Below are 24,556 nucleotides of genomic sequence, written 5' to 3'. Positions count from 1 at the left end.
GGAAAAACCTCATGAGACCGCTCTGGGTCTCTCTGTGCAAGCTCAGGACTGATTCCTGGAGTATGGTGTCTTGGGCGTTGCTTCTAAATATACCAGCAATGGAACTTAGCCTAGGATACCACGTTACAGTCCGATGATTTTTACTGTTGGGGAGCTTTTCCAGATATTCATCATAGAGTTAACTTTTTTCAGTTTCTTTTCGAATACTTTATGCTGCTTTTATTTGGGGTATGAAATGTTCTTCTTCTTTTTCCTTTTTATGAATGTAAAATCCAAAAAACAATTTTTCGAGGCCTTAGTTTACTATTGACTATGTGATTCATTATAATATAGTTAATATTGGACATATTATGAACAGCTTTATTTCTCCTTATTTTTGTTATTCATACAAATACTTTAGTAATAAAGTGAATAAAAGTCACCTATGACTTCATGTCTGAAAACATTGGTATTTTGATCTCCAGTGGTTTTTTTCCTGCCTTTGTTTGTGTGTATATACTAATTTTTTCCCCTTAAGTTCCTTAACAAATATCCACAAAGTTTTATATTCCAGCTTTTCACTTATTAGAGCAGATTTTATGCATGTTATTTAGATAGCCTTTATTTGATATTAAAATTATTCTCCTTTGCCATCATAAGCTTAAACACACACATTTTTTATTTTTATTTTTATTTATTTTTTGGTGCTGGAGATCTAACCCAAGCCTTATGATACTGGGCAAGTACTCTACCACTGAGCCATATCCCTAGCCCCTATTTTTTCTTATTTTTAATAGGGTGTTCCATTACTCTAGGTACCTCATAAGTGGAATTGTATGTGACTTTTTGAGACTGGCTTACCTCACTTAGTATAATGTCTTTATGGTTCAACCATGTTGTAGCATGTGACAGGATTTATTTTTTGCTTTTAAAGGCTGCATAATATTCCATTGCATATATATCACATTTTTTAATCCATTTGGGTCAGTGAGCATTTGGGTTTCTTCCATCTCATAGTAGTGCTATAGTGAGCTGGGCATGATGGAGCATACCTGTAATTCTAGCTACTCTGCAGATTGAGGCAGGAGGAGTGAAACTTCAAGGCCAGACTGAGCAACTTAGTGTGAGACCTGTCTCAAAATAAAAAATGAAAAAAGAGCTGGGAATGCAGCTCAGTGGAGGAGCACCCTGGGTTCAATATCTAGTACCTCAAACAAAACCCGCTGTAGTGAACTATAATATAGTGAGATCTTTTGAATTCTTTTGGATGTATGTCCAGATTGGATTGCTGGGTTAGCTGGATTATATGATAATATGATAATTTTTTATTTGTTTGTTTGTTTGCTGTTGGGGATTAAACCCAGAGGCACTCTACCACTGAGCTAGGTTCCCAGCTGTTATTTTGAGACAAGGTTTTACTGAGCTGCCCAGACTGGCCTCTAATTTGTTAAGGAACTTTTGTTATTTTGTTATGTGCCACTATGCCTAGCTATATATGATTGCTCTATTGATGGTTTCTGATTACAACAGTTATTACTGTGGTGTTTGCCTAGTATTTTCTATTTCCATCATTCTTACATTTATTAACTAGAGGTCTTTTGTCAGGAAGACCTTACAAAAGGTCTGTCAGTTCTTCCCTACTTATTTACTTACTCAATTATTTATGTCAGTATGAACTCATGAATGTTTATTTTCTTCCATGATTTATAATACATTTTCTAATTAGTTGTTTTATTGATCCATTTGTCACAATATTGGCTAATGAGAACACCTTCAATTTTCTTTCCCCATGCCCTCATCTTTTTTGAATGCTTCCTTATTTCCTTGTACCACAAGATGTTTTAGGTTATATTTTCCTTATTCTAATTTTAGATTCAATCATTTCTTCAAGGAACCTTGGTTCCTTTTAACGGAGAATGGTATTTGTAAATTTTATTCTTCAATAAAATTATCTGGTTGTTAAATGTGCCTGAACCTGTGTTGTTGAACTGTACTCAGGTTTTTTAAGGCAGCTTATTAGAAGGGACAGAACATAGCAATCCTTAATGAACTGTATTTAGTGTCCTAATTTTTAAAATGGGTAAGAAATAGTATTAGCTGAACAAAGTTGTTATGAAATAAGTAAGACATGAAGGTTCTGGGCACATAGGAGAGAAGAGCTTCAGTAGGTTATAATTGCAAGTTTTATTGCTCTGCATTTTCATGTTACTTGTGTGAGTTTTCTCTTTAGGTATGAAATGAACCTCAATTTTTTTTTGTTGTTGTTGTCCTAAAACTACCTTTACCAAGTTGTAACCTCTCCCTTGGTTTTAGTTTCCTCATCTGTGAAGTGAAAAAAGGTTAGACTAGAAGATCACTGAGATTTCTTCCAGCTCAAGTGTTATTCTAAGTTACTCTTTAATTCTTTAGTTGCCTTTTCTCCAAGCTAAACAGACTCAATTCATTTTAACCTTCCACTAGGACCATTTATTCATCCCTTTGATCATTCCTGTGGTTCTTTTTTGGACCTTCTCCAGGTTATCCCTCTCTTTGAAAAAAAAAATAGAAGAAAAATCCACCTAGTTTTTATTGAATACTGACTACATGCCCAGAATAGTGTTGAGCTTTGGGACAGAAAATAAAAGAGGTGTAAGATGACCTGTGCCCTGGTGGATCTTATAGTTTTGCTAAATTATAAGACACACACACCTCTATGGCATTTAAGAATTGCTTCAGTCTGTTTTTCTTTCTCTGTCTCTCATCAAAGAAGTCTCTTGATTTTCAGAACTCCTTTTTTTTTTTTAAATTATGTTTTTTGTTGTATATAGACACAACATCTTTATTTATTTTTCTGTGGTGCTGAGGATTGAACACAGTGCCTCATACATGCTAGGCAAGTGCTCTACCACTGAGCTATAATTCCAGCTCCAAGAACTCTTTTGAAAGCAAAAATAAGGGTGAAATTTTAGCTGGGTGTGGTGGCCCACATCTGTAATTCCAGCGACTCAGGAGGCTAAAGCTGGAGGATCAGAAGTTTGAGGCCAGCCTCAGCAAGGCTCTAAGCAACTTAGAAGACCCTGTCTCAAAATAAAAAATAAAAGGGCTGGGGATGTAGCTCAGTGGTAAAGTGCCTCGTGTTCAATTTCCAGTACTAAAGCAGTTAAAAACAGATGAGATCTTACGTTCCTTTTAACCAGGGGCCAACTGCAAAAGAGTTTATCACTGTAGATGTCTAGAACAGGTCTTTACTTTTGTTATGTGATGTAGTTTGCACACCCCTTTTATGTTGTTTCATTTGTTTTTTTTTTTTTCTCTTTTTTTTAAAAAATTCTTTAATATTTATTTTTTAGTTTTTGGCGGACACAACATCTTTGTTTGTATGTGGTGCTGAGGATCGAACCCGGGCCTCACGCATGCCAGGCGAGCACGCTACCGCTTGAGCCACATCTCCAGCCCCATGTTTCATTTGTTTTTAAAAGACGGACAGAAGTGGAGCTTCAGTCTAAATCTCTGACTCTGTATTCTCTTTCCACTGCACCAGGCTTCCTCATTTTTTCTTCTTTATCTTGTCCTTTTCTAGAATGACTCCAGGTTATTCTTTTTCATTTCCAAATTTATATTGTTCACACTGCTTATTTCACATCTTTTTAAGCATTTTTTTTTTACATTTTATTGAGATATAAGTGAGAAAATGGCACAAGTCATATGCGTATAGCTTAGTGAATTATTACAAAGTAAACGTACCCAGCATCCACATGGAGGAAGAACATTACCTGGACTACAGACGGCCTCCATCCCTTTCTAGTCACTGCCTCCACCAGGGTTAACTAGTCTTCATTTTGAATACTGTAGATTAGTTTGCCTTTGTTTACATACATATAGTATGTAGTTTGTTTGTCTGCTGTCTCTCAGACTTGTTCTAGAAATTCATCCATGTTGTTTTTTTTGCAGTTATAGTTTATTAATTCTCATTGTATAGTATTTTATTATATGAATATGCCACAGTTTATTTATCTATTTCATTGATGAATAATTGGGTTGCTTCAATTTGGGGGCTTTTATGAATAATGTTGCTATAATCATTCTTGTTCACATGTTTTAGTGAACATATGTATACATTTCTGTTTGGTAATGAAAGAGAATTGCTGAGTCTTAGAGGTTGTATATACATTCAGTTTAAGTAGATACTGCCAAGTATTTTTCCAAAGTGACTTAACATTTTACACTCCCACCAGCAGTGTCTGAGAGTTCTAGTTGCTCTACGTTCTTGCTAACGCTTGGGTTATATTTGTTTGTTTGTTTGTTTCATGATGAGTGACAATTTAAAAAGTGATATTCGGTAAACTTTTTCCCTCTTCTTTACAAGATTATGAGTCCTTTGAGAATGAGGATTCTGTCTGTATCCAGAATCCTGCATAAGGACTAGCATATCCTGGGCATTTAATAGAGGTTGGGAGAATGAAGCATATATTATTTGATGAATGTGTAGATAAGATCAGGAAGGAAATAATCAGAAGTAAAAAAGTGTACAGGTGTAAGATTCATTCACTCAACATATTCGAGGGTTTCCCTTGTGTAATGCACTGTACTTGATTCTAGTGATACCTCGTTCTTACCCTGATGTTTATTTTTTGGTAGTGGTGATTGAGAGTAAACAAACACATGAATAAATATGTAATTATACATTATAGTGAGACCATCAAGGAAATGAACAGACTGATACTATGACAGAGAATAACAGGTTGAAAGGAACCTGTTTTTAGATAAGGTGTTCAGAGAAAGCCTCTTTGGAAAAAGTGACATTTCAGTATTTCATGTTATCTGTTGTCTTTTAAAAAGTTATTTATTGATGTCCTTTCAATTAAAACAAAAAATTGAGGTCTTAAATGGTCAAATGAATCTTTTTGAGAGAGCAAAGGCAAGAGTGGGTAGTACAAAAAAGTATGTGTGTTTATAGATAAGTATAGGTGTGGGACAGTTAGATGTTGTCCTTGGTACTAAGTACATAGATACTTCAGTAGTTCAGGATAGTGTGAAATGTTTTTACTTATTAATAAAGGAGGTACAAAAATACAGTAGGTGATGGTGCAGTCAGAGAAGAAATCCATTGATTATTCTTAGAGCTGTGGGCCAGAGAAAGATTATACAACCTAATAGAAAGAGAAATTAGTCTGAAGCACAGCTTATTGAAATTGTTCTTGGTTGTGTTCTTTGAACTGGTTTAAATGCTTTGCATTCTAGATGGACTGTTGTGTTCTAGATGGACTATTACAATGATGTGTGTGATGTCATGGGAGGTGTTCTGTTTAGTCCCTGTTTTATAAAGCCTGCTTGATACTCAGGAATTAAATAAAACACAAGTGTCCCTGGGACTTACCAGAAGGATTCTGACTAATCTTTTAATATCCTTGTTTGGAAAGAAATGTGAATAGTAATGTTCCACAATTAGAAACTCTATTTTCCTTCATTAAGATTAAAGAGGAAAATCATTTTCATTCCATGTGTCCCATCTCTTCTTGGAATAAACCAGAGTTGAGGGATTAACTCTCTTCCTGCTCCCTCCCCACCCTTTTTTATTGTAAAGGTAATAAAACTTACTGAGGGTTTGGAAACTAGATTCCTAAACTTAGTCACAGTTCTTTTTTCTCCCACCAGTACTGGGGATTGAACCCACAGCTCCATGCATACTAGGCAAGCACTCTACCACCTAGGCACATCCTAGCTATTACCCATAATTCTAATGTAACAAAATGACCCTTTTTCTGTGTGTTGCTTCCTAGATTTACCCATATACATTTATGGTTTTGCCTATAATTTCATCCATATTATTAGCATTTTTGTGTTAAAAATAATAATTTCTAATGTAACCATGACTTTGGGTGCTAGAATGGGACAGGGTACATTTTAAGAAATGTACTACTTTGGTGTGACATGTTGTTAGTGGGGGAATTTGTGCGTTATGGGGAAGAGGGCATGTGGGAACTCTGTGCTTCTTGCTGGATTTTGCTGTGAACCTAAAAACTGCTTTAAAAAGCCTGTTAAAAATAGCAGTGGTTACCTGATTATCCATTGAGTGCCTTAGTTTAATTGACTCTCCTCATTGGACTTTCCCCTCAGTTTTCACTCTTGTAAATAATGCTACAATGAAGATCTCTTGCATGTAGTTTTCTCTTTTATGTTTCCAAAACTGTGTATTGTTCTTAATAAAAACAGCAATCTAGTAGAGTTGTGGTGAAGATTAAAGAAGGATAGAAGGATTTTTATATGGCAGTTAGCATAGTACATGGCACATAATAATTATAAATAGTAGCTATTAATTACCAAATTGTTTTCAAATGCAGTGTGAACATAAAAGGAAACCAATTATGGTCTGAACAATGATGTTGATGATGATGTTGGTGATGATGCAAATTTCTGTTTATTGAATATCTATTTTGTGAGAAGCACTTTATATAATTGTCCCCTTTAATCCTCACTGCAATAAATGAGGTTCAGTAAGTTACCCATAGCCACTGAGCTTGTAGGTGACTGAAACAGGTTTTAAATTTAAACTTAATGTCTTTGGGGTTTTTACCTCTGTGTACTGCACAGCTGCTGATATTTAGATATTAAATCTGAGTCAACTTTAGGAAACAGAATTACAATAAGTATCTATAATTAGTATTATATATGTAGTATAATTAGTATAATAGTATAGTATAATATCATATATATATATATATAAAATAAGTGTCTATAATCTATAATTCTGTTTCCTAAAGTTAACTCAGATTTAATTCCATGTTTCCAGGGCTGAATCCTTTTATTTCTTCAAGTATTTATTAAGTATCTATTGAGCACCTACCATGTATGAGACACCATTTCAGGGGCTGATCTTGGGTCCTTTTGGTGATCACATCACCAGGAACTATGTTAAACAGGGTTGGATAGCACCTGTAGTCCTATTTTAAAGCAGTTTTCTCAGATTAACTCTCTAAGTGCATGTTCATTGTTGCTTATATTTGTTTTTTTATATCCCAGTTGCCCCAGATGAGCCAATCCAGAACCTGTGGTGGGTCAGAACAGATTCCTGGAACAGATGTGCAGCAAAGTAGGAATTATCACACCACAAATAAGGTGAGAATTATTAATGTCTTCTATGTTTATGTAGTGCTTTCAGACAGATGTTCTTTTTTAATTATTTATTTATTTTTAGTTGTAGTTGGACACAATATCTTTATTTTATTTTTATGTGGTGCTGAGGATCGAACCTAGGGCCTCACACGTGCTAGGTGAGCACTTTGCCGCTGAGCCACAACCCCAGCCCCCAGATGTTCTTTTATATGTTTGTGTGGTGCTGGGAATTGAACCCAGGGGTACTCTACACTGAGCTACACCCTCAGCCCTTTTTATTTATTTATTTATTTTTATTTTTTTGTACTGGGGACTGAATCTAGGGACATTTAACACTGAGCCACATCCTCAGTCCTTTTTTTGAGATGGTCTTGCTAAGTTGCTGAAACTAGCTTTGAACTTGTGATCCTTCTGCCTCAGCCTCCCAAGTTGCTGGGATTATAGGCATGTGCCACCACACCTGGTCTTTTTTTTTTTTTTAATATTTATTTTTTAGTTGTAGGTGGACACAATACCTTTTTTATTTTGAAATAAGGTCTCACTAAATTGCTGAGGCTGTCCTTGACTTGCAATCCTCCTGCCTCAGCCATCTGAGTTTCTGGGATTTAAAAGCATGCACCATCATACCTGACCAGATGTTCTTTTTAAAATATTTTTTTAGTTGTAGATAAATATACAGCATGTTTATTTTTGTATGGAGCTGAGGATTGAACCCAGTGCCTTACACATGTGAGGTGGGCACTTTACCACTGAGCTACAGCCCCAGCCTCCAGATGTTCTTATTTTGATCTCAACAATATCTTTCCTTCTGTGTGGCAAGGAATTTAAGCAAATATAGAAGTGAGGCTTGGGGAGTTGAAATGATTTGCTCAATGTTACAAAGGATGGTAACAAACTGAATTATTTGAACCTCAGCCTTCTAAAATTAGTCCTGTGTTTCTTCACTGTACTGTCTTGTCTGGGAAGCATTTTAGAGGAGAAGATTCTTCATGGATTTTGGACAAATTATTTAAATTTTAGGGTTTTTTTTTTTTTTTTTTAATTGGTTTAGGTAGCCTGCTTTTCTTTGGAGAGCTTAGTACTAAAACAGGTTTTCCTTGGAGTTTATTTTCGAATTGCAATATTTATGTTTTCTATATTTATTGTACTGTTATGATTTGGGCATTAGATGTCCTCCAGAAGCTTATGTTTGAGACATGCAAGAATATTCAGAGGTGGAATGATTGGGTAATGAGATCCTTAACCCAATTAGTGAATTTATCCCCTGATGGAATTAACTGAGTGGTAACTGAAGGCAGGTAGGTGAGGCTGGAGGTGAGGGGACATACCTTGGAGTATATATTTTGTATCTGGAGAGTAGAGTCTCTCTCTTTCTCCTTGCTGATCATCATGTGAGCCGCTTCTCTTTGCCACACCTTTCTGCCATGATGTTCAGTTTTATCTCCATTCTTGAGGAATAGAGCCAATTATTTGTGGACAGAGACCTCTGAAACCATGAGCCCCCAAATAAACTTTCCTCCTAAAATTATTCTTGTCAGGTCTTTTAGTCACAGTTGCAACAAATTAACTAAAATATGTACTAAGAATATAAGGCTGGGTGCAGTGGCACATGCCTGTAATCCCAGTGGCTCAAGAAGCTGAGGCAGGAGTATCATGAATTCGAAGCCATTCTCAGTAAAAGCAAGGCTCTAAACAACTCTAAATAAAATACAAAAAATAGGGCTGGGGATGTGGCTCCGTGGTCTAGTGACCCTGAGTTCAATCCCCAGTACCAAAAAAAAAAAAAAAAAAAAAAAAAAAAAAAAAAATATATATATATATATATATATATATATATATGAGTTGAAAAACATTGTATTCAGGGTTTACTTTGGTTGACTGTGGTTTTGGATGATTTGCCTATTTTCAAATAGTATTTTTCTCACTTTTCCTTTTACACACCAATAAACAGAATATTTCTCTTCACAGAATTTTTCTTTAGGAGATGGGGATCAAGATTCCTATTAAGGAGTAGAAATATAGCTCCATGGTAGAATGCTTGCCTAGTGTGTGCCAAGTTCCCAAAAAACCCTAAACAAACAATACCAACAACAACCAAAAAATTTCATTTTGAAAGTACTCTTTTTTGATATAGTTTTTATTCTAAAGATCCTAAATTTATCGTTTCCTAGACATGGGCTCATAAGCCCATGGTCAGTGAAGTGGATATCACTTGCTTTGTAATTTGGAAGACATATATTAGATAACATTTCAGCTGGGGCTAGGGATGTGGCTCAAGCGGTAGCGCATTCACCTGGCATGTGTGCGGCCCGGGTTCGATCCTCAGCACCACATACAAAAACAAAGATGTTGTGTCCTCCGAAAACTAAAAAATAAACATTAAAAAATTATCTTTCTCTCTCTCAAAAAAAAAAAAAACCAAAAAACAAAAAAACATTTCATCTGTATTTGCACTGTTCTGATGTCTAATGAAATGAAAAATAAAAATTGTAGGAAACTGAGACTGAGGCAGGGGGATCTTGAGTTCAAAGCCAGCCTCAGCCGAAGTGAGGCACTAAGCAACTCAGTGAGACCCTATCTCTAAATAAAATACAAAATAGGGCTGGGGATGTGGCTTAGTGGTTGAGAGCCCCTGAATTCAATCCCTGGTACCCACCCCCAAACCCCACACACAAAAAAATTGAAGGTAAGGCAGGCTCAGTAGCACACACCTGTAATCTCTGTGACTCAGGAGGGAGGCTGAGGCAGGAGGATTGCAAGTTCTAGGCAACTTAGTGAGACCCTCAGTAACTTAGCAAGACTCTGTCTCAAAACAGAAAATAAAAAAGGGCTAGAGATATAGCTTAGTGGTAAAAGTGCCTGTGGGTTCAATCCTCAGTACAAAAAGAAAAAAAAAAAAATTGTAGGGAATAAAATGTCTAAGCAATTTTTTTTACAACTTATTTTGGTTTCTTTCTCTTTGGCTATTTGACTAAATAGCTTTCTGCTACCAAGGATTCCCTACAGCCTGTTGAAGAGAAGGTTGGTGCTTTCACGAAGATAATAGAAGCCATGGGATTCACAGGACCATTGAAATACAGTAAATGGGTAATGTCTTCTAAATTCTTTTCATTTTTTTATTTTGGGTTTTGTTCTTTCTCTTTCCCATAGAAGATTTTTTAAAAGCTTGTTTGCTCTCATGAAATTCATATGTTGTTTTGATAATTTCTTAGAAATGCACTCCCCACCTCAAGCCCCCACTTCTTGATCAGTGAGACTGAAATGTAGCATGTGGGACTGAAATATTCCTTTTTTAGTTGTAAGCTGCCTTGGAAGCAGCTTACAGTAGCTGGCACCCAGTAAGATTGCACCTTTCAGGCCCTTGCTACATGGTATGCCATGTAGAAGAGTGCAGAGGGTCAGACGGGCGGCATTCTTAAGGAAGCATAAGTCTCCAATGAATTCATTTTTTAAAAAAATTATTTTATTTTCTAATTTGTTTTAATTAGTTATACATGACAGTAGAATGCATTTTGACACATTATACACAAGTGGAATACAACTTCTCATTACTCTGGCTGTACATGATATAGAGTCACACCCTTAGTGTAGGATGAATCCATTTTCATTAAGTGATTTTTTTCCCCTAGGTCATTATAGTGACATTCTTTAAAATTTTAGAAAAAGCATCTTTTTTATTAAAATTGACTCCATGACTTTGTTATAATTGACTTCTTGTCAATACTTGACCTAGGACCTTATTTCTTGTACAGTAGTTGCTGTAAATGAATGAGTGTTCTCTCTGTATCAGGTGTATACTGGTTCTTATTTATACCTTTAATCAATTTAGTAATAGAACATTAGTGATTCTGTTCTTCTCATCCCACTTATTTCCTATGACTATTCTATCACTGTGGCAAAGTGTCTCTTAATGCCTTTCAAGGTTGCTAGAATATTTGATAAGTCTAATCATTGTCAGTTGTAAGTCAGAGCATACCAACACAAAGTGGTAGGAAAGACATTTCTAGAAAATGTCATAACTTTGCTCAAAATAAGTAATGACATTTATACCGTTTTAACAAGTTGGATTCAAATTAGAATTTCAGTTTTAATATGGACTCTATTCTTTGTTTCTTCTTACTTGCTTTCTCTTCCTAACAGTCATTACTACAGCAGATAGAGGTTTTGCTTTGTATGTGAATTCTGAAAATTCAGCAGTGATTGCACAAGAATTTGTTTATTTTTTATTAGGGGATTTTTGAAATGTATAGAGAGGGCACAAATGCTAAGTAGTAATGATATTCTTGAGACCCTGAGGTTATGAGGTACTTTCCAAATCATCAAGGAAATATTAAGTTTATTAAAGTTATATATATATGTGTGTGTGTGTGTGTGTGTGTATATGTATGTATGTATTTTTCATCTTAATTCTTTGACGGTTGATAAATTATTGACTTATTTAGTAATGTATTAACCAGAATCTTTTCCCCTATTTTTTAAAAAAGGTAGTGATTTAGATTTTAAAACTTGAAATATGTTTTGTTTGAAAATTAGAAGAGGGAAATGAAAGCAGAAAAAAGAAAGAAAAGAAAAATTTACTGTTTTATTCATTTCTTGGTGATTGGGTTCCACTTGGTTACTACCATATGCTTTGTCTAGTCTGTTTTTTTTTTTTTTTTAATGATTCCAGAGGGAAAATTGGCTACCATTTGGAGGATTACTAAATCATCAAGAACATTCCTTCACTCTTGTAGCTTAGGTTAGCCTCTGATTTTTTTTGGTTCCCTTTGTGACCTCAACTAAATTCCTAATGTTTGCATTAAAAAATATCTTTGTGATGTGGCATTGTCTACTTTCTATAATCTTTGTTTTTAAAACTTATGACAGCAAAATACCGAAGTCTACCATTCTACTATGATTGTGTTGGGAAAATCTAGATACAACTCCCCCACTTCCCCTTTATTTCCAAGAATTGAACTGAGAGGCTCTTTACTGCTGAGCTATATCCCTGACCCCACCCCTTTTTTTTTAAAGATATTTTTTAGTTGTCAATGGACCTTTATTTTATTTATTTATATGTGGTGCTGAGAATCGAACCCAGTGCCTCACACATGCTAGGCAAATGCTGTATCACTGAGCCACCACCCTAGCCCCCCAACTCTTTTTACTTTTTATTTATAGATAGGGTCTTGCTAAGTTGCTCAGAGGAGCCTTTAATTTTTTTTTTTTTTGGTACTGGGGATTGAACTCCGGCACTCAACCACCCAGCCACATCCCCAGCCCTAATTTGTATTTTATTTAGAGACAAGGTCTCACTGAGTTGCTTAGTGCCTTGCTTTTGCTGAGGCTGGCTTTGAATTTGTGATCCTCCTGCCTCAGCCTCCTGAGATTAAAGGTGTGTGTGCTACCGTGCCTGGCACAGCCTTGAACTTTTTTTTTTTTTTAGAGAGAGAGAGAGAGAGAGAATTTCAGTATTTATTTTTCAGTTTTTGGCGGACACAACATCTTTGTTTGTATGTGGTGCTAAGGATCGAACCCAGGCCGCACGCATGCCAGGCGAGCGCGCTACCGCTTGAGCCACATCCCCAGCCCCAGCCTTGAACTTTTGATGCTTCTATATCAGCCTCCAAGTTGCTGGGATTACTGGTGTGTACCACCATCCAGCCTCCATTTTGAAAAACTAAAGAGCCCTTTCAACAATGTTAACTCAGAAATCTATGGCTAGACACTTGTATTTGATTGCATTTACAGAATTCTTTATGTATTTCATTAGGAAGTAAAATGCTGGCTTATCTGTCCATGTCAGCAGTATCAAATGTCTTTATACTTTTCTTTAATGTTTTAATGTATAGTTCCCATTTTTCTTTAGAGTCATAATTAGGATTTTTAAAAACTTTTTTTAAAATTTTTTTTTAGTTGTAGATGGACATACAGTATCTTTACTAATTTTTATGTAGTGCTGAGGATTGAACCCAGTACCTCACACATGTGAGGCAAGTGCTCTACCACTGAGTTACAGCCCCAGCCCATAATTAGGATTTTAAATGTAGCTTTTCCTTATTTCTTGTAGTATCCTGAAATAACCACTCTTTTACATTATATTTGTATAGCAATATCATATAAGAAAGGACAGCACATGCCATGATTCAAGCACATGCCATGGAATGGATAGGTTTTGTATTAGCATTGAGCCAAAAATTTAGTTTTGTTCTGAAGGACATGAGAAACTGGAATATATTCAGAGTTGGACAATGAGTCTTGTGAAAGCTTAGAAACTGTTGAATAAAGAATGGTTGAAGGAAACAGGGATGCTTATCCGAGTTACTCCAATGGCCAGAAAAATGTCTAATGAATATTATATGAAGCAGATTTAAGTTCAGTAATCTAAGAACTGTTCTTCAGTAAGATAGGTAGCCTTGCAAAAAGTCATTGATCTTATTTAACAGGGGCCCATTCATGAGTCAAGAATGCTGAAGAAGGAATTCCAGTACAGAATAGAATGCATAGAATTCAGTACAGAAACTATCAGTTTCTGGGAGATCATCCTAAAGCTGTCCTAGATACTTCTGTTTCGGTCAAGTAGCCTGACGAAGCCTTCCAAAGTTAGAATGAAATAAACATGAAATCATCCAAGGATCAGAACAGCTTGTATTGACTTGGTGGACATTTAGTCCATTTACCTCTTTAACTTATATTAATGCATAATTCTTGGATAACTTCTTTCCATTTATTATGTCCAGTCCCTGTGTGATAATCTTCAGCGACTTGCTTTAGAGATTTGTCCAGGAAAATGGCTCACCCAAGTATAAAGGCTTGGCTTTGCTGCAGGAAAAGTGAAGAACTGTAAAATGCTCTTGATTTCTACAGTTTGAGCACTGTATAAATACCCGAGCCAATCTGGTGAACTCTTCATTATTTGTAATGAGTGCTTTTTCATGAACATATTATGGGGGAAAGCTTCCTTCTCAAGGAGAGATGTGGTCCTTGGAGGCAAGTCTGCTTTTCCTAGGGCAGGGTGATTAATTGTGAACCTAACAGACTTTATATAGAGGAACCTAAAGGAAACTGCAGGATTTAAAAAAAAAAAAGAGCAAGAAATAAACAATTAGGGATTTTAGTTAAAATTATAAACTGATCTGGAGTTGGACAAGGCCATAAGTTTCTTTCTTTTTTTTTTTTTTAATATTTTTTATTTTTTAGTTTTTCGGCAGACACAACATTTGTTTGTATGTGGTGCTGAGGATTGAACCCAGGCCGCACGCATGCCAGGCGAGCACGCTACCGCTTGAGCCACATCCCCAGCCCAAGGCCATAAGTTTCTAAAGGGCACAGATTTTTGTCTGTTTTGTTTTCCTTCTATTCTCAGCTCATAAACATTGTCAAATGAGGTGGAAAACTAAGGGATTTCCAGAATTCCCATCTCAAGGTTAGGAATAGACCTGAGAAGGCCATAATAGTAGTATAATGATAGCATTATTTAGAGGATTGTACAGATCAGTGCTTCCCAAAATGTATTCTGTGGTTAAGTACTTAAAATAACTGCAGATGTTAACAAAGTTAAACAGATTTTCTTTTCTTATTTTTGTATTTTGATGTAGGTGAATTACATTGATTGATTTGCCAGCGTTGAATCAACTTTGCATTTATGGATAAATCCCACTTGATCATGATATATTGTCCTTTTTATATATTTTATTAAGGAATTTTGCAACTATGTTTATGAAGATTATAATTCTAAAGTTTAGCTTTCTCTCTTTCTTTCTTTTTTCTATTTTTTTTTTTTTAAAGAGAGAGAGGGAAGAGAGAGGGAGAGAGAGGGAATTTTTTCAATACTTATTTTTTTAGTTTTTGGCGGACACGACATCTTTGTTTGTATATGGTGCTGAGGATCGAACCTGGGCCACATGCATGCCAGGCGAGCGCGCTACCGCTTGAGCCACATCCCCAGCCCCTAGCTTTCTTTCTTTTTTTTGGTACCAGGGATTGAACTCAGGGGTACTCAACCACTAAGCCACATCCCCAGCCCTATTTTATATTTTATTTAGAAACAGGGTCTCACTGAGTTGTTTAGCTCCTTGCCAGGGCTAAGGCTGGCTTTAAACTCGCAATCCTCCTGTCTCAGCCTCTCAAGCTGCCGGGATTATAGCATCACGCCCAGCAGTTTAGCTTTCTTCTAATGACTGATTTTGATATCAGGATAATGGTTTTATAAATGAGTTGTGAAATGTTCTTTTCCTCTACTTTACCGGAAGTGTAGCTTTGGTATTGTTTCCTTCTTTTTTTCTTTTCTTTCTTTCTTTCCTTTTTTTTTGTAATACTGGGGATCCCATCCAGGGGTGCTCTACTGCTGAGTTACATCCCCCAGCCCTTTTTATTTTTTTGTTTTGAGACTGGGTTTCACTAAGTTGCCTAGGCTGGCCTTTAACTTGCAATCTTCCTGCCTCAGCCTCCTAGTCCTCCTGCCTTAGCCTTGGAGTTACTGGGATTAAAGGAGTGTGTGGCTGTACCCAACATTTAAAGAAATGACACGAGCCAGGTGTGATGGTACATGCCTATAATCTCAGGGACCAGGAAGGCTGAGACAGGAAGATCTCAGGCTTGAGGTCAGCCTAGGAATTTAGGGAAACCCTTGTCTCAAAACAAAAAGTAAAAGGGATTGAGGGATGTAGCTCAGTGGTTGAGGTCCCCCAAGTTAATTTCCAGTAGCACAAAATAAAAATAAATATTGGGTGTAATTCTCTAAGGTGCCATCTGGACCTGCAGTTTTCTTTATGGGAAAGTTTTTAACCACAAATCAAATTTCTTTGAGAGATACAGGACTATACCTGTTTTTTATTTATCCTTGTGAGTTTTGCTAGTTTGTAGCTTTCAAAAATTTGCCCATTTCATCTAAGTAATCACATTCATTGCCCATGGTTGTTCATAATATTCTCTCATTATCCTATGAATGCCTTTAAGATATGTAGTTATGTCTCCTCTCTGATTCTTGATATTGGCACTTTAAATCCTCTGTTTTATTTCTTTGATAAATCTGGCTAATTTTATTTATTTATTTTCAAATTTTTCCATTTTGATTTTATTTTTTCCATATTTTTATTGATGTATTATAGTTGTACATAATTATTATACATAATGGTGAGATTTATTGTTCCATATTTGTACATGTAACAATATAATTTGGTTACTGTGATTCCCCAGTATTTTCTTTTCTTCCTCCCCTCTGGCTAATTTTACTGATATTTTAAAAGAACCAAATTTAGGTTCTTTGATTTTCTATATTATTTTTCATTGGTTTCTATTTTTTAGGCTATCATTCTTTCTGCTTGCTTTTCGGTTTAATTTGCTCTTCTTTTTTAGAGTTTTACCATGAGTTTTATTTAAAGGTAGACTTCTAAACTGCTGATTTACTCCCCAGACTTATATATCTGATTTTCATTTGTTTATGTGTTCTGTTTTTTTTCCATATAAGCTTTAGATAAAAGGCTTTGAAAATATGATAGACCTCAAATTAACAAATCTTCATTACAATCAGAAACATAATCCTGGCTTAATTTATTATAGGCATTTCTGCTCATCAGAGACACTGTTTTGGTTTTGGGTTTTTTTTTTTTTTTTTGACTCTAGAATGTATAGAAAAATATGAACATTGTATAGCATTGGGTATAGTTTATCTTTGGTGATTTGAAGTTTTATTAACAGTTCCAGTGAATTGGACATTGCTTGTCTTCAATTGCTATGCCATTCTTAGTCTGTGCATGTTTTTGTTTGCATATTTGAGTTTTAACTTTTCCTTTTTTAAAAATTATTTTTACTAAATTATTTATATATGATGGCAGAATGCAATTCATTTCATATTACACATATAGAGCACAATTTTTCAAGTCACTGGTTGTACACAAAAATATGAAACGCTTCACAGATTTGTGTGTCATTCTTGCGCAGGGGCAATGCTAATCTTTTCTTTATCATTCCAATTTTAGTATATGTGCTGCTGAAGAGAACACTTCCCTGTCTTTTATTTTTTTTAATATTTATTTTTTAGTTGTACACAATACCTTTATTTTGTTTTTTTATTTTTATGTGGTGCTGAGGATCGAACCCTGGGCCTCGCACTTACTAGTGAAGCGCTCTACAGCTGAGCCACAACCCCAGCCCTTTCCCTGTCTTTTTAAGAAAGAAAAATAAAACTTCTACAAGTGGTTTCCTTGATGTGCTAATTTAAGTTAGTTGTATCCTTAATGGAAAAAAAAATTTTTTTTGGGGGGGGGTTCTGGGGATTGAATCCAAGGGCACTTTCCCACTGAGTCATGTCCTCAGCTCCCCACTTTTTTTTTTTTTGAGACAGGGTCTCATTGAATTGCTGAGGCTAGCCTTGAACTTTCAATCCTCCCACCTCAGCCTCCCAAATCACTGGGATTACAGGTGTGTGATACCTTGCCCCCTTAATGAGATGTTTTAAAAATCCTTGAAAATATGTTTCTGTAGCACTGAGTTGGTCTTCAGACTTTTAACAATTCAGTTTAGTTCTTCCCCTCCCCTACCCAGTACTGGGGATTGAACCCAGGGCTTGTGCTTGCCTTGTGCTTGCCTCTACCATTGCACTACATCCCTACACCTTCCTAATTTCATTTTGAGACAAGGTATCACTAAATTGCTTAGGCTGGTCTCAAACTAATGATCTTTCTGCCCAGCCTCCTGAGTAGCAGGGATTCCAGGTGTACAGTGTCACATCAGGCACAATTCAAAGGAATTTACTTTTGATTTTTAGATTTGTCTTTATTAAGGCATAAATTACATACAGTAAAATATACAAATCTTAAGTATACAGGTTAGCAAATAAGTTAGAATTGTTATTTATATCAAGATCCTAAGCTGGGCAGGGTGGCATACGCCTGTAATCCCAGTGACTTGGGAGGTTGAAGGCAGAAGGATTGCAAGTTTGGGGCCAGCCTTAATAATTTAGTAAGGCCCCAAGCAACTTAGTAAGATCCTGTCTAAAAATAAAAAGGGATAGAGATATGATGTGGCTCAGTGGTACAGTATCCCTGGCACCAAAAATAAATAAATAAACAAAACAAACAAATAAATAAATAAAATTCTGAGAAAATTCTTATTACTTTGGGAAATAGAAAAAGGTTGAGTGTTCTACTGTATTTTATATTCATTAGAAACTTTTGTTTATATATACAGTATTGTTAATCTACAAACTATTAAAACTAAAGACAATATGGAAAAGACCTCCCCCCCCAAAAAAAAAATAAAAGATTTATAGACTGTTAGTAATGTTTTTGAGGAAAAGATGAAAGATTTTTATTTGATTTTGGTAAAAATAATAGGTAATTTTATTTATTTATTTTTATGCAGTGCTGAGGATTGAATCCAGTGCCTCACCAGTACTAGGCAAGTTCTTTACCACTGAGCTACAACCCCAACCCTAAGTAATTTTTTAATATAAAGGATTTCAGAGTATAAAGAGTTGTTGTGGATAATGTTGAACATCGGCTTAGAAGTTCACATGTGGTGAAAAATTAAAAGGAGTGATTTCATTTAAGTATTGAGAGAAATCTTTGACATTTTCATGCTAACATTCTTAACATTGTATAAAGCTGTGGCTAGAAAATGGCTAGAAAAAAATGTCAGCTGGATGGGGAGTTGTGGTGCACACCCGTCATCTCCAGTCTCTGCTCGGCTAGGGATTATAGGGATCCTTTCCCTCAGGCAGGAGGATGGCAAATTTAAAGTTAGTCTGCATGCATCTTGGCCAAGGGTTAAGCCAATTAGCAATATCCTGTCTCAAAAAAAAAAAAAAAAAAAAAAAAAAAGGCAGGGGGAGTGGGAGCCTAGGGATGTGTGGCTCAGTGGTTAAGTGTTCCTGGGTTCAATCCCCAGTACCAACCACCCCCCCCCAAAAAAAAACTGTATTAGATTAAATTGCCTAGAGATAGGTTTTAGACCCTTCTAGTTGAAGAAATGTATGATTTTATGACCCATTTCTTATGATACTGGAATATCCTCTTGGTCCTGTGTTGAGTTTTTTGTTCTCTTTGTCTAGAAAATTAAGATTGCAGCCCTGCGCATGTATACTAGCTGTGTGGAGAAAACTGACTTCGAGGAATTCTTTCTAAGTAAGTTACCATTTAATAATTCTGGACAGGAAAGTGAATCTATTTTTCATTTTTATGGATGCATTTTAATAGGATAGACATTTAAAAAAATCATTTGTGAAACAATTTTTGCTGCACAAAGTATATAATACAAGCTGTTTTTCTCTTGGTAGAATAAAAAACAACATATTAATAGAAATAAATCATTTTTTTAAAACAAATTTGGAAAACCCCTACAAATTTGTCTAGTACTTTGACTTTATCATCCTCCTGTACATGTGTCTTTTTTAAGTCAGAGAACTTGTAGTGACCATACCTGTTTTACATTGAGGATGTTTTAATTAGCATTTAAAAAATTTTTTGGGGGGGTAGTTGTGTGTGGACAGCATGCCTTTATTTTATTTGTTTATTTTTATGCAGTGCTAAAGATCGAACCCAGTGCCTCACATGTGCTTAGAGTGCAAGCACTCTGCCACTGAGCTACATCCCCAGCCCTTAGTTAGCATTTTGACATGGACTTTTTGCCAGTCATTCTTCCTTTGTTTCTAGTTTTTAATTGTTTTAGTCAATTCTGGAGTAAGCCTCAAGATTTTTCTTCTGTTAAAGGACTATTGGTTTAAAAGGCTCATATAATTTTATTGTTTATAGTTGATTGATAAATTGCTTTCCAAAAGGGTTTTACTAGCTTAGCCCTTTCTTAAGGATTATATGTTAGTGAGTTGTTTACTCACAATATGTTATGCCTGTCAAACTCCTGGACTGTCTCTCACAAAAGAGTTACAATCAATCAATACAATATTAATTTTGATGCTATAAACTGTTGTAGCTATTAACAAAGTTAATTAAAATGAATACTTATGAAATTACTGGAAGAATTGAAACCATTTCCAGTTCCACAGATTTTAGAAGGAAGAGCGTGCTATAGTATAGCCATTTCCTCAAAAGAGCAAACACCTAGAAGGTTTATGAATCTGATATTGTTTTCTGACCACACATTTATAATGTGTTGCAGTAATGTTCATTATTGTATAATGTTAGCAATAATGAAGATAGATGCAGTCTTGATTATTTAATAACTATTCTGTTTAAAAATTTTTTTTTTGTAGTCATAGATGGACAGCATGCCTTTATTTTATTTGTTTCATTTTTATGTGGTGCTAAGGATTGAACCCAGTGCCTACATGTGCTAGGCGAGTGCTCTGCCACTGAGCTACAGTCTCAGCCCCAATAACTATTCTGTTTTTAAAAATCAAACACAAGTTGTTTTATTTTACTGTTTCAGCAGACTGACATTAGAGACTTGAAGTACCATATTCAGTTGTAATCCCAATTAATTGTCCATTTTCCATTTCTTACTTATTCTTTGTTAAAAGCTATAACAATTTCTCATTGTAGGATGAATTAGTCCAAAAGGAGGAAATATACTTTCCTACATAATGAATAAATTATTATTATTAAAAGCTATTTTTTTCCTTAAGTGGTTTCTTGAATTCATATACTTAAATATATCCCATCATATATACATACATATTTTTTTCTTTTTCTTTTATTTGTGGTGCTGGGTATTGAACCCAGTTCCTTGTGCATACTGAGCTACATCTCCAGTCTTTCTCTTCTTTTTGGGTTCTGGGGATTGAATTCAGGGGCACTCGACCAACTAGCCACATCTCCAGCCCTGTTTTGTATTTTATTTAGAGACATGGTCTCACTGAATTGCTTAGTGCCTCGCTTTCACTGAGGCTGGCTTTGAACTTGCCATTCTCCTGCCTCAGCCTCTCAAGCCACCAGGATCACAGGCTTGTGCCACTGCACTTGGCCCCAGTCCTTTTTTAAAAAAATTTTTTAATTGTAGATGGACACAATACCTTTATTTTTTAAAATTTATTTTTATGTGGTGCTGAGGATCCAACCCAGTGCCTCACATGTGCTAGGCAAGTGCTGTACCACTGAGCTACAACCCCAGTCCGACAGTTCTTTTTTTTTTTTTTAATTTTATTTTTAGACAAGATTTTGCTGAGTTGCCCACGCTGGTCTCAAACCTGTTATCCCTGCTTCAGTTTCCTGAGTAGTTGAGATTTCAGGTGTGTGCCACCATATCTGGCTGCTCTTTTGAATAAAAACTTCATCCTCAGATATCTATTATTATTTTATTCAACAAATAACTTAAATTTAGTATACTTAATTTAAAAGAATGTTTACTAGCTATTTTGTTTTAATAAGCTCCTCATTATTGAAGGTTCTTTAGCTATTATATTATATTGTATTATAGTGTCGAATAATAAGATTATTATTACATATCTAAGTTAATATGTCAAGTTTCAATTCATAGCCTGTTGTAAACTACAAACTTAAGAAAAGTTTATTTTTGTCTTGTTTTCAGAAACAGTTGAGAGCCAGGCCTTGTACCTGTGTTGTCTTTCTTAAAATCTAGAGATTTTCCCACTGTAACATTGCCTGTGAATGAATATAACTGCAAGTTAGGAATTGTGATCTATATTAATAGTTTTACTATTATGTTGGTACTAGGGATTGAACCCAGATGCTTTACCTCTGAACCACATCCCTAGCCCTTTTTGTTTTTTGAGATAAGGTCTTGCCAAATTGCTTAGGAACTCACTAAATTGCTGAGGCTGGCCTTGAATTTGTGATCGTCCTGCCTTAGCCTCCCAAGGCACTGGGATTATAGGCATGTGCCACTGCACCCAGCATACTTGATTATATTTCAATGAGAGCCACATCTGTGAGATGTGTGTTAGTGTTGTATAAACTGTTTCTATATGCTATAGTGTATATATGTCAGCGGGCTTTGTCTTAGCTTTGTCATTCAATATAGTTGTCTAAGGTGTCAGTAAATATTTCAGTGACACCTCTCTAGGGTCTAAGATTTTCTAAGACTTAGAAAATTGCCTTTAAAGACCAATAGTAGTTCATTTGTAGTATGCTCATCTTTATCATTCATGGGTAGGTTAAGTTTTAAAATCAAACCAAAGTGGTTTCAAGTACGGCTAGTGAATAAAAAGGGAGCAAATTTGGAAAGTACCATCTGGAGGCAAAAGATTAAAAAAAAAAATCTTTAAAATAATGAGAATTTCTTGTCCCTTGGATTCTATAGAGTAGGCCAGGCAAGTTTAGAATCAGAAAAGGAAACACACACACACACACTCACACACACACACAAACACAAACACATATCCTGTCACACCTTTACATTGGCCATTGTTCACTCTGATGTTTGATTTTGTAGGGCTTACCTTTTAGAGTCCTGAGACTTGAGAGCCTCAGGCAACTGGCCAGCATTATCCTTCCTCAGCAAAAGTGAAGCTAGAGCCCTTTCTTAAGGATTATATGTTAGTGAGTTGTTTACTCACAATATGTTATGCCTGTCAAACTCCTGGACTGTCTCTCACAAAAGAGTTACAGACTCTCTGTCATTTCACAGCCTTGGTGTTCGTAGGTTTAAATCTAGAGAGTTAGATATTGGGGATTCTGAGTGATAAGATACCTTAGTAGCTTCTGTTATTTCTTTTCTTTCATTCTTTTTTAAGTCTAATTGAATTTAATTGTTGAAAATAAATAGATTTTCTTCTCTGATTACAAAATTATTGTCAGAAGTTTATAAAAAATGGATGTTTAGAGAATTCATAAATATTGGAAAGCAGCACATTTTAAAAAAAATATTTTTTAGTGGTAGTTGGACACAGTACCTTTATTTTATTTATTTATTTTTATGTGGTGCCTGTGTGAGGCCAGCGCTGTACTGCTGAGCCACAACCCCAGCCTCTCTCTATGCAGCACATTTTTTATAACAAGTGTTAAAATGAAAAATTTTTTTTCAGCTACTGTTGTTTCTAATATGAGCAACTGCTTTTGTTTCTAAGATGTTTGAATAATGCCCCTTGCCCATCATAAGTGAGCAGCATGCCTACAATACATGGCAGTTTTCTGACTGGTGTTAGGAGATCAGTTCTACTAAGAGCAGTTTGGCCTGGCGACGTGGTGCATGCTTGTAATCCTAGTGGTTTAGGAGGCTAAGGCAGGAGGATCTTAAGTTCAAAGCCAGCCTCAGCAAAAAGTGAGGCACTGGGCAATTCAGTGAGATCCTGTCTCTTAAAAAAAAAAAATAAGGCTGGGGATATGGCTCAGTGGTTGAGTGCCCCTAAGTTCAATCCCCCGTACGGAAAAAAAAAAAAAAAAAAAAAAACCCTCTAGAGTAGAGGTGGCCAATCAGTAAAACTTATTTAATCCCACACCATTGCCTGCAGAGTTTTTGTCATTAGTCCTTAAGAAGCTGATTACCTTGGAGAGGAGAAGCCTTAATTAATAAGTTCTTAGTTCAAAACTCAGTCAAGGTTCACCCCTGTCATTTTTTTGATGCAATCTTAACTATTAGTAAGGATTTTCAAAGATAATTTAAACCCTAATATTTAAATAATTCATTGTAAAACAATAACAAGTATTTTTGAGTGCCTATTAAATACAAACCATTTCATTAAACATTTTATAGGCCTTAGCTAATTGAATCCTCACAAAGACTGTTTAAGGTAGGTTATCTTATTCTCCCCATTTATACAGAGAAGACAGCTGAGGCACTGAGAGGCTAAGTAACTTAACCCAGAGTCATGTAGTAAGTAAGGGAAAGAGTCAAGGTTTTGAACCATACAGTCTGACTCTGTGTGTGTGTGTGTGTGTGTATAATTTATTTATTTTTGTACTGGGGATTGAACTCAGGGGCACTTGACCACTGAGCCACATCCCCAGCCGTATTTTGTATTTTATTTAGAGACAGGGTCTCACTGAGTTGTTTAGCGCTTTGCCATTGCTGAGGCTGGCCTTGAACTTGTGATCCTCCTGCCTCAACCTCCCGAGCTGCTGGGATTAAAAGTACCCAACCTGACCCCATATTAAAATGTGTTAATACTGCCTTCCTTCAACAGTAATGGATTATTTAATTTTTTTTTAACTTGGTGTAAAGAAAGGAAGTGTACCTAGTCTCAGAAAATAATGCTCCATATATGCGCTATTGGAATGTGATCATTGCAAAGGCTTTTGCAGGTTTTAATTTTGAAGTATGTAAGGACTTTTGGTCGAGCTAAAGAATCTGCTGTACTTTTGTGTTGCTCACAGTCAGCCTTCATTGGTGTTATTTTTTAGGGCTTTTCTCTGTGGGTTTCTGTTTCAACACCAGTGGGTACAAGGACTCAATCATGTACCAGCTCTCTTCTCATCCTCAGCCCTGAGCTGACCCCAAGAAGGGGAAATTGTGACCCAGGTCCAGCTGCTGGCCTGTCTGTCTGTCTGTGCTTTCCAGTCTAAGTGCTGATTCCCTCTCTGAGAAAATTGGAAAGGCTCCTGGAGGCTGCTGAGAAGCTTTGATGTAGAGTTAGCAGTTGAACAGATTGTCC

General features: G+C 35.8%; 1 protein-coding gene and 1 non-coding gene across 3 annotated transcripts in view; one reads left to right on the top strand and one right to left on the bottom strand.

Moving 5' to 3' along the window:
• The window catches only part of Uqcc1 (ubiquinol-cytochrome c reductase complex assembly factor 1), a 93,640-nt gene that overhangs the window by 7,659 nt on the left and 61,425 nt on the right, over window positions 1-24,556 (top strand). For both annotated transcript variants that reach the window (XM_071608868.1, XM_027945280.2), the window contains exons 3-5: window positions 6,979-7,074; window positions 10,051-10,158; window positions 19,103-19,175. In XM_071608868.1, the coding sequence (XP_071464969.1) occupies window positions 6,979-7,074; window positions 10,051-10,158; window positions 19,103-19,175 (277 nt within the window). The remainder of the gene's footprint in view (window positions 1-6,978; window positions 7,075-10,050; window positions 10,159-19,102; window positions 19,176-24,556) is intronic.
• On the bottom strand, window positions 16,948-17,054 carry LOC114100605 (U6 spliceosomal RNA). The gene has a single exon (XR_003584100.1). It is a non-coding gene; the product is annotated as a U6 spliceosomal RNA (small nuclear RNA).

The sequence above is a fragment of the Marmota flaviventris genome, chromosome 2 (genome assembly GCF_047511675.1).
Source record: "Marmota flaviventris isolate mMarFla1 chromosome 2, mMarFla1.hap1, whole genome shotgun sequence".
In the NCBI taxonomy this organism is placed as follows: Eukaryota; Metazoa; Chordata; class Mammalia; order Rodentia; family Sciuridae; genus Marmota; species Marmota flaviventris.
Note: the sequence above shows the minus strand (reverse complement) of the source record. Positions and strands in the feature narration are given on the sequence as shown.